Source organism: Alexandromys fortis, unplaced genomic scaffold, assembly GCF_014885135.2.
Source record: "Alexandromys fortis isolate MF-2015 unplaced genomic scaffold, M_Fortis_MF-2015_v1.1 scaffold_21, whole genome shotgun sequence".
NCBI lineage: Eukaryota > Metazoa > Chordata > Mammalia > Rodentia > Cricetidae > Alexandromys > Alexandromys fortis.
Genome location: NW_026067905.1, coordinates 1,945,722 through 1,956,515, shown reverse-complemented (window position 1 = coordinate 1,956,515; position 10,794 = coordinate 1,945,722). Strand labels below are relative to the sequence as shown.

The 10,794-nt window shown below is 36.9% G+C and overlaps 1 protein-coding gene across 4 annotated transcripts in view; it reads right to left on the bottom strand.

Moving 5' to 3' along the window:
• The window catches only part of LOC126497319 (solute carrier organic anion transporter family member 1A5-like), a 68,587-nt gene that overhangs the window by 8,397 nt on the left and 49,396 nt on the right, over nucleotides 1–10,794 (bottom strand). For all 4 annotated transcript variants that reach the window (XM_050135286.1, XM_050135288.1, XM_050135289.1 and 1 more), the window contains 2 exons: nucleotides 3,840–4,005; nucleotides 1,264–1,436 (listed from right to left, as the gene is read on the bottom strand). In XM_050135286.1, the coding sequence (XP_049991243.1) occupies nucleotides 1,264–1,436; nucleotides 3,840–4,005 (339 nt within the window). The remainder of the gene's footprint in view (nucleotides 1–1,263; nucleotides 1,437–3,839; nucleotides 4,006–10,794) is intronic.

The following is a 10,794-nucleotide window of genomic DNA, read 5'->3' as shown; positions in this document are numbered from 1 at the left end:
AAAGAAGAGAAGAGAAGAGAAGAGAAGAGAAGAGAAGAGAAGAGAAGAGAAGAGAAGAGAAGAGAAGAGAAGAGAAGAGAAGAGAAGAGAAGAGAAGAGGGAGAATAGGAGGGAAGTGAAGCAGGAAAGAGCAAAGGGATTTAGGAAAGAAGGAGATGGTGATGGGGTGGAAAGGAAATGTAGGGTAAGTAACAGAAAATAGTACAGGGAAGGGAAGGGAGGAGTGAGAAGCTTGGTCCATTCTTTAAGGATAAAATGTTATGAATCACATACCATAGTTAAATTTGCTTCTAAATTTGATTTACATTTTCCAATTGTTAGTGCATGTGAAGTTTGCTAGATTAGAAATAGTAACTGATAACTGATAAATATTAAAAACTTTGAAACATGACTCTACTATTCCTTACTTTATTTAAAAATTTGAGTATCAATTATGGCATTAATGTATCCCATAGTTAGAGAGTACCTACAATTGTATTCATGTACCTCCTTGTTATAGTGTATGTAATACTGCATTTATGGTTTTTGTTAAAGGAAGGTTGAGTTCAGGATGATATTTACATAGAGGATTTCAAAACCTGACAACCAAGTCATAGAAAATGAGTGTTCGACAAATACTCTCTGCCTGCCAATACAAGACATCCATTCAAGTAGGCTTAAGGTATAAATGGAGAAAATAGAAAAGAGAAGGGGGGGATATTACAGCAAACTTTAAAATACTGTTAAATATAGCAACGCTCAGTATAAGAGTCTTGATAAAGGTATCTCAGAGCACTGAGGTTCTAAGAACCATGACTACAAGGGTCTGTCCTGGGAAATAGAATTTTAATAAGTGACCAAAAATTCTAAATGGCATTGATAGGGTACTCAGAGTGTAAAGGTGTTTGCCACAGAGGCTAAATTACCCAAGTTTAATCCCAAGAACCCAGGAACATATGTAGAAATATAAAATTAAAAAATCCTAATGCAGAGGCATGCATCTGGAATCCCAGCATTTCCGTAGTGAAAGAGGAGAAAACAGAATTCCTTGGGAGCTTAAGAATCAGGTAGGCTAGAGTATACAACTAGCACAGCAGCAGAAAAAGTAAGGGAGACATTGCCTCAAAAACAAGAATAACAGGAAGAGCTGATTCCCCAGCATTGTCTTCTGACCTCCGTGTGCTCTTACCCCCCCCACCGCTACACACACACAACATACACTCACATATGCACACACTACTAAAAAGGAAAGAGAGAAAGCTAAATGAAAGAGTTCCTTATTACCTCAGAAAAACCATATAGGCATGTAAGGTTGCTAGTGCGTAGATGAAACTGCCAATTGATAACAATATTAAAAAGTACTGCAGCTTTACAGTACAGTCAGGACCTTTGTTGCACAGCCCAAGGACTGCAGATGAACTTCCTGAAGATTGGATGCAGCTGCAGTTATGAAAAACCTGTGGAAAAAAATGTATTATTTAAAGAAGAAAAATATTGGGCATAAAGCTTCAATGTCTCTTACAAGGATATTTTGATCAAAATGAAGAATCTCAGGACCAATGATATATCTTAGAGGAAGTGCACTTCCTCTAAGAAAGAACAAGGACCAAGTCGGAGCACAAACACCATTAAATAAAAAATAAGAAGTAAAATAGAGGTTTCTTTCCATTTTTATTAACCATTACCACTGCTTTTTTGCTTTCGGTATCTCAGAATTCTATCATAAAATACAAAGAGATATTCTTAATAAATTGCTTTGTTTTTCTAAATATGTAGAAATTTCAAAGAATCAATTATCCTGAAAGAACATTTTGGTTTTTTTTTATATTTATTTTCTTGTTTGCTTGTTTTTTTTCTTTTAGGTATGCTTACATATGTCTGTGTATGTATCTGTCTATGTCTGAATACATAAGTACCATGGAAAACATGTAGAAGGCATGGGTTAAGCTATGGGAGTTAGTTCTTTTCTTCTCTCCTGCAGGGCCCCAGGATGTAGTTCTAATGGTAACACTTGGTGACAAATGCCTGTACCTGCTGAGTCAACATTCTAGACTGAACATAATTTTTAAAAAAGTAAATAAATACTGCTTTGTTTTGGTTTGACCTTAGTATCAAGTCTTTCAGAGTGCTGATGGAATACTATCAAATTGCATGCTTACTAATAAAGTCATGTCCCCAAGAAGAAGAGTTTAGAGTTTATTTCAACAAAAAGTCAATACTTTTTAAATTGTTGTATTTCCTTTTGTTGTTTTGTTTTTGTTTGTTTGTTTTCAGGTGATTTTTTATTATTACTTTATAAATAATAGGAATCAAAATTTCCACTTTCACCCCTTCTCTCACTTCCCTCCGCTCCCCCACTCACCCTCCAGTCCTAAGAAAGGACAAAGTACCCTGCCCTGTGGAGGAGGCCCTCCCTCCTCCATCCAGGCTTAGGAAGGTATGTATCCAAATAGACTAGGATCCCAAAGAGCCAGTATATGCAGTAGAGACAAAGCTCAGTGCCATTATAATTGGCTACTCAGTCTGCCCCAATTGCCAGACACATTCAGAGGGTCCAGTTTGATCCCATGCTCGTTCAGTCCCAGTCCAGCTGGCTTTGGTGAGCTCCCATTAGTTCAGGCACACTGTTCCTCAGGATCCAGCAATACCACTCTTGGAAATATACCCAAGAGATGCCCAATCATACTACAAAAGCATATGTTCAACTCTGTTCATAGCAGCATTATTTGTAATAGCCAGAACCTGGAAACAACCTAGATGCCTCTCAATGGAAGAATGGATAAAGAAAGTGTGGCACATATACACATTAGAGTACTACTCAGCAGTAAAAAACAATTACATCTTGAATTTTGCATGCAAATGGATGGAAGTAGAAACACTATCCTGAGTGAGATAACCCAGACCCAAAAGAAATGAATATGGTATGTACTCACCCATTAGTGGATTCTAGTCATAAACAAAAAACTTTGAGTCTATAGTGTGTGATCCTAGAGAACCTAAATAATTGTTGTATTTCTTAATCTGATTAAAAATCAAAATTTATATTTCATTTTGATTAGCAGCCAACTCTGTAAGTATTATAACATGTTTGAGGCAAGGAAAAAATGCTTAACTGTCTGCTAAGCTGTAGTGATGTGGGGCTGTGGAGACAGCACAGCTTGCAAAGTCCTGCACAGGAATGAGGACCTGAGTTCTCATTCCCAGCACACATGTGAAAGATGCATGTGTAGAAAAAGTGCTCACAACACTGGTGCTCTGCAGGAGGGAGCAGGTGACTCCCTGGGGCTCACTTGACAGGCAGCCTAACAGAATCAGCAAATTGCAGGACAGAGAGATCCTGTCTCAAAAGCAAAAAGTAGTTGGGACCTGAGAGTCCACAGCAGAGGTTGTCTTCTGACCTCCATATGCACATGCACCTGCACACACACACACACACACACACACACACACACAAACACACACACACTCAACTGCAATAAATAAATGAATGAAAGAATCTCATTATATGGAAAGATAAGTTTTCTGCCTGCCTCAACTGCATAACTGGCTTAAGATAGGCATGGGCTTCATGAGACCCTATTACAAAAAGGACAGACTTTGTATTTTAAAGTTTTAATTTTTGTTTGTTTATGTCTGTGCTTCTGTATCTGTGTGTATTAAAGCATGTATATTTGATGCCTGAGGAAGGTCAGATTGAGTGTCAGATTGCCAGAAGCTGGAGTTGTTAGCTTTATTCAAAATTTTATTAATTATTTTAAGCGTGGGCTAATTTTTGCTTTTCAGAAGATTTGACCTTTGATCATAGCACATATTAATGCAGCACACAAAACATCAGCCCAGAACACTGAAAGCGTGTTTACCATGTTGATTCCTGTTCCAACAGACTTCTCACAGCCTGCAAGGCAGGCTGACATGTACGATAGGCCGTTGTCTCCACACACTGGATCCCACGTTTTATTTAAGCAGCTACACCTTGTGTTGCAGTCAGCAAGTACCTTATGATCCTCATACAAAGGCTGTTGAATTCTGAAATAATGTAAAATAATGTTAGGGATACTAAAAAGGTACCCAAGCACATTATATTCTTCTCTTGATCTCAGCACATACACACAAACAGAGAGAGACAGAGACAGAGACAGAGACAGAGAGAAAGACAGAGAGAAAGACAGAGACAGAGAGAAATTTCATTTTCTCCCCAAAATAGAGACCGAAATCCAAATATCAATGTATGATCTCTGTTCTATGTTTTTGACACAAGTTACCTGCTCCATTGGTCACATAACTGCTTTTCAATTACTTCAGAAACAAACATTAAGTGTCTACCATAAAGAAAAATACTCTGATGTTGGAGCTAAAAATGAAAATAGTAATCACTCGTTGGTCTATATGACTGGAAATAATGAAAGAGAGTTGGCTTGAAAAAATGTGTAATTTACATTTATAAGATAGACGCTGCATTTAACCTACAAAACAGAGTGGCTTGAGTAACCAGACATACTCTTTTGAGATATACAGTGTCCAGAAATTACAATGAGATTAAAAGAGGATACTGAGGGACTGAAGCCAAATCTTGTCACTCAAATATAGTCTAGACTGGAGATGGAGTCAGTACAGATAATTCTACTTTGGTATTTTTGAAGCCATTTTCTGTAAGCTCATTAATCCCCCTGTTTCTCTTTTTCATATATACAAAGTGAACAGAATAATCTTAAAAAGAGAGCCAAATCAGTAACTACATATATATTATATATAATTACTTATGGTTTTATGTTTGAAATTACTCAAATCTTATAATTCTTAGGATTTAGAAAGTTTATTTTTAATCCCTTTCTCTGTGTGTATATGTGTGTGTTTTTGTGTGTGTGAAGTTCTTCTGTATATGTGTTGCTTTTATTGGTTAATGAATAAAGCTGTTTTGGCCTATAGCAGGGCAAAATAGAGCTAGGCAGGAAAACAAAATTAAATGGTGGAAGGTAGGATGTGGAGTCTGGGAGATGTCATGTAGCTACTGAAGGAGACAGACACCCTGAAATCTTACCAGTAAACCATCAGCCTTGTGGTAATACAATGAATAATAGAGATGGGTTAATTTAAGATATAAGAGCCAACTAAAAAGAAATATGGTTGTTATTGGCCAAATGGTGTTTTAATTAATAGAGTTTCTGCGTGATTATTTTGAGTTTGGGTGGCCAAGGAATAAACAAGCAACCTCTGCCTACAGAATGGCACCCAATGAACATTTGGGGATGATGCCTACCACCCACATCAGATCCAGATGCTTTTGTGTCACTTGGGGTTGGGATAAAAGTAGCTGAGACAATGCCCACAGCTCAGCACTCCACACTTGGGCAAACAGTTAGATCAGCTCTGCTTGATGTACCCAGGCAGGAAAGCATGCCAGATTCCTGCCACCATACACAGAGATATTTCCAGGCTGCATAGAGCATTGAATGGAAGATTTAGCGCTTTTACTCATATAAAAAGCCTTTATATGATGCATGGTGGTATCCAGAGTTGAGGTAATGAGGACAGCTCCTACCCACCAGTCCCAGAGCTGGCAGTGAACTACCTCCACCATATTGAATGTCTGAGAGAGACAGAGACAGATTCCAGGGCTGCAATAAGTAGACTGTTTACCATTTTAAAGTGCTCCTATTTAGAAAAATAATAATAGATATGCAATAAAGACATATTCAGACAGAAATAAACTTCTGAATGGGTCACAGTCCTTTAAAAAATGTACATAGGCTTGAGAGAGAGAGAGAAAAAAGAAATATAGAAAAAAAACAGTCTTTAAAGAGACAGAGTACAGAGAGTAATAGATTAAGGTAGTAAAATAAAAAAAAATCCACATAAAAATGGAACATATGCAGAGAGTCTGGATTATGTATATTATTTTGCTTTCTTTAAATGTTTTGACTACAGAGAGATATTTGATTGGGGGGCTGCTAAGCTATATATATATATATGTATATATATATATATATGTATAATATTGATTTCAAAATTGGGGTCTAAGTATACGTTGTTTTGAAAAAAGAGGTTCTGCTTTTGTTTCCACAGAGAATGAGATTCCTTCCATGTTAATATTGTTTGATAGACCAAGACCCCCTGAAAGGTCTCCAAGAACCCCAAAATTACATTGCCCAATAAAAAGCAGGAAGCAGTTTGGAGAGAACTATACCCAAATTCCTAAATATTGTTTATAAATGTTTATTTTCATTTAAAGGAGGATATGCTCTACAAATAAAAACTTTTCATTGGTATGGATCTTGATTTATTGATAAAAATTTAAGGTCAATTTTGTTATATGTATATTATGCTCTTTATTAACATATTGTGTTTGTGAAGCTCATTTACAAATATAATTAAAAATACAGGTTAATAAATAGTCATTTATAGTAGTCAAACTTGTAGTCTTGTTAGTTAGGTTTTCTAGGTATATAGAGATATATTTCAGTTAGAAAGAAAATCCTCAACCCTTTCAAAGACCTATGAAATATGGCATTTAAAATATTTAAATAACTTAAGACTTTTCATGACAGTGAGACACATCTGCTCCTGACAGCATCAATTAATTCAAGAGAAAGATGTGTATTGAAGAGGCTCCTTATGTAGTTTGTTAGCCATTTGGCTAAGAAACTGCTCTTGCCTGGACTGCTTGATGGTATACTCTATGAAATAGACATACAGGACACACAAAAAATGATTGCTAAGGTTGCCTAAAGGTAATACTGTCCTTCAGGGTCCCTGCTTCATGAAAGAGTCTGCCAGACATTCTACAGGATACAGACAAACTGCAAATAGATGTAAAACAGTTTTTCAAATTTTATGCCTCATTGAAAAGTCTGCTGGATATTATGGGACTGTAGACTATAGATGGATAGGCCAATGTTACAAAAGAACTTTGGGTCACTGTCAAGACAGTGAGATATTTCTGTCAATTCAAGAGTTTTGGAAGTTGCTTGCAATGTACTTCCTGTTAGCTTAGATATTATATCCTTCTGGGTTCTTTAATGGAGTTGAAAACTAGATAGTTAAAATTATAGTTTTCCTTAGTTATAACAAAAGACCATTAACCAGGAAGAATCTAGAAACTAAATTCCCTCATGAGCCCATTTAGAAAATGTTTAGTAAACTTGTAGTCAATAAAAGCAACTGCTTGAAGCGTGGGAAAAAAAAAAGATAAAATTGACATAAATATTGTAACTGTAATTCTTACTTGATAACTTTTGTTGTATGTAATTTTACTGTATTAAAGTTAAAGCCTTCCTTTTTTATTAAAAGAGAAAATGGGAAATGATGGAAAGTCCTTCTATCTATGTGTTGCTTTTATTGGTAAATGAATAAAGCTGCTTTGGTCTACAGCAGGACAGAAGAGATCTAGGTGGAAAAACTAAATTGAATGTTGGGAGAAAGTAGGTGGAGTCAGGAAAATGCCATTTAGCTACCAAAGGAGACAGAAACCATGGAGCCTTGCTGGTAAACCACAAGCCTTGTGGTAATATACAGAATAATAGAAATTGGTTAATTTAAGATGGAACAGCTAGCTAGAAATACACTAAGCTATTGATAAAATAGTATTGTAGTTAATACAGTTTCTGTGTGATTATTTTACATCTGGGAATCTGGGAAACAAATGAGCAGCCTTCACCTACATGTATGTGTAATTACACATAAAATAGTGTGCATGTGGAGTTCAGAAGATAAGCTTCCACCTTCTTGGAAACAGAGGCCCCTAATGTTCCCTACTAAAAATGCCAGACAAGTAGGCCTATGAACTTTCAGGTTTTACTGCCTGTGCCTCTCAACTCACAACAGGAATGCTTGAATTATAGATACTGCACCATGTCGAGCTGTACATGGATTCTGTAAATCTGAATTCAGGTCCTCCAGTCTGCTCAGCAAACACTTTACCACTGAGTTATCTCCCCATATCTTTGAAAGGAACCTCCAAGTTTATGATTTATTTAATTTTAACTGATTGGTTGATTATATAATTGCTCCTAAACAAAGTTTTAAATATCCTATGCTTCATAAAATATAATCAAGCAACCCCTAAAATGCAAAATCTAAGTCTACAGAATGCATGAAATATAACTATATGAGTGATATATATATATATGTATATATATATACATTTGTTACTTACCATGTATTATATAGAATTATGTTAAATTTCTCCCTATTTGTTGTAATAGGAGGGGCAGGCTGCTTCCTGGAACCCGGCCACCCACACAGTTTGCTTTATCCGAAATAAGTACATGGAAACTGTATTCTTTTAAACACTGCCTGGCCCATTAATTCCAGCCTCTTATTGGCTAGCTCTTACATATTGATCTAACCCATTTCTAATAATCTGTGTATCCCACGAGGTAGCTTACCAGGGAAGATCTTAACCTGCATCTGTCTGAAGTGGGAGAATTATGGCGACTCTCTAACTTGGCTTCTTTCTCCCAGCATTCTGTTCTGTCTACTCAGCCTACCTAATTTTCTGTCCTATCAGGGCCAAGCAGTTTCTTTATTAATTAACCAATGAAAGCAACAGATAAGATACAAGACCCACCTCCATCATTTCTCCTTTTTCTGTTTAAACAAAAAAGAAAGGCTTTAACTTTAACATAGTAAAATTACATATAATAAAACCGTTATCAAGCCAAGAATTACAGTCACAATATTTATATCTATTTTATCTTTTATCATAACTAAGGAAAAATATAACTATATATTCATTCTTTAACTCCATCAAAGACTCCAGAAGGATATAATATTACCTGAGTAAATAAGATGTAAGAAACTTCAAAACTCTAGAAATGACAGAGACATCTCACTGCCTGGGCAGTCACCCAAAGTTCTTTTGTACCATTGGGGCATCCATCTTCAGCCTTCAGGCCCGTAGTATCCAGCAGACATTTTCATCAAGCAGGAAATTCCAAAGACAGTTCAGTCACTTTCTGCTGTGTCCTGCAGAATGTCTCGCAGACTCTTTCATGAATCAGGAACTTTGAAAGACCATCTCATGTTTAGGCAAGTTCAGCAGTCATCTCTCTATGGGTTCACTGTGTCCAGTTCATGCAACAGTCCAGGCAAGAGCAGATTCTTGCCCAAATGTCTAACCAACTCCATAAGGAGCCTCTTCAATGCCCATCTTCCTCTTGAAGTAGATTGGTGCTGCCAGGAACAGATGTGTCTCGTTGTCCTGAAAAACCCTAAGTTATTAAAATATTTTAAATGCCATATTCTGCAGTCCTTTAAAGATATGAAGAATGCCTATATAACTGAAATATATCTCTATATATCTAGAAAATCTAAGTAACATGACTACAAGCTTGACTATTATTGATGATTATCCACTAGCAACTTATATTTCCTGTTTATACATTACATTTTTAAATGAACTACATAATCACAATACCTTAATCAAGATCAGAAATATATATACATATAACAAAATTGAGCTTAAAATCCATACCAATGCAAATTATTCTTATCTATATCATAGCCCCCTTTAAATGTAAAAGAACATTTATAAACAATATTTGGGAACATGGGCGTAGTTTTTTCTCTCCAAACTGCTTCCTGCTGAATGGGGGCGCTGTTATTTAGGTCGTTCATGATGTAACCTGTCTGCCAGGTTCATCTCAGTTGGCAGTTGAATGAAATAATTTTCTGAAGGTGTTCACAGCAACCTTTCAGGAGGGCATGGTCTATCATACCATATTGGGATAGACGCAATCCACAGGGTCTCATCCTCTGTGAAAACAAAAGAAGACCCTCTCCAAAGCATCATATCCTTAGACCCAAATTCTGAAATCATAATACCCTTATATCCATTATGGTTTAGCTTGGCATCCCATGTAATGAAATATCTCCCTGTACTTAGCTCCTTTACAGTCAAAAATTTTATTTTATTTATTGATTTATTTATTGATTTATTTATTGATTTATTTATTTATTTTTGGTTTTTCGAGACAGGGTTTCTCTGTGGCTTTGGAGCCTGTTCTGGAACTAGCTCTGTAGACCAGGATGGTCTTGAACTCACGAGATCCGCCTGCCTCTGCCTCCCGAGTGCTGGGATTAAAGGCGTGCGCCACCATCGCCCAGCTTACAGTCAAAAATTTTAAAGAAAACGCAATAATACAAAGAATCCAGACTGTGAATTTTCCATTTTTACGTGGCTTATTTTTCTTTATTTCTTTTCCAACAATGTGATGCATTTAGTGGTCCTTTATGTCTGAATCTGTCGTATTGTGAATCTGTAATTTTTTTTTTTTACTGTCCAGGAGCATTTCTTAAAATGTTAAGCACTTCTTAAAAACTTAAGTTGTGCCATGTAGATGTAATACGGTAATAGGTAGAGCCTGTTTCCTGCCCAGTCTAAACCTTAACTGCCCTGTTATTATGATAATTACAATCATTCCTGCCTGAGTTCAGCACGGTTCAGCAAGGAGCAGCAGCTCCTGCCTCAGATCCATTTGGTGGCCCTGAGCTGTGCACAGTTCCAGGCACATAGCAGTCCACATTGGAGCCGCAATCAGCAGTTTAATTCTGAGAATGAGCATGCGGCACAGAAACTCTTTTCATCCAAGTTACAGCCAAATCTGACACGCAGAGCACTGCGCAGTCTGAAAACACGTCTCTGTATGGCGTCAGGAATCCACCATGCTCCTCTGCCTGCCTAAGCCTGATTCTGCCGTCTGCCCAGGTTCAGGCAGGGAGTGCTGAGCCATCAGCAAGGTCTCAGAGAATTCTCCTTCCGATCCCAAGGGGGAACAGAAACATCCAGTCCCATAAAAGCCATTGAAATGCTTTAAA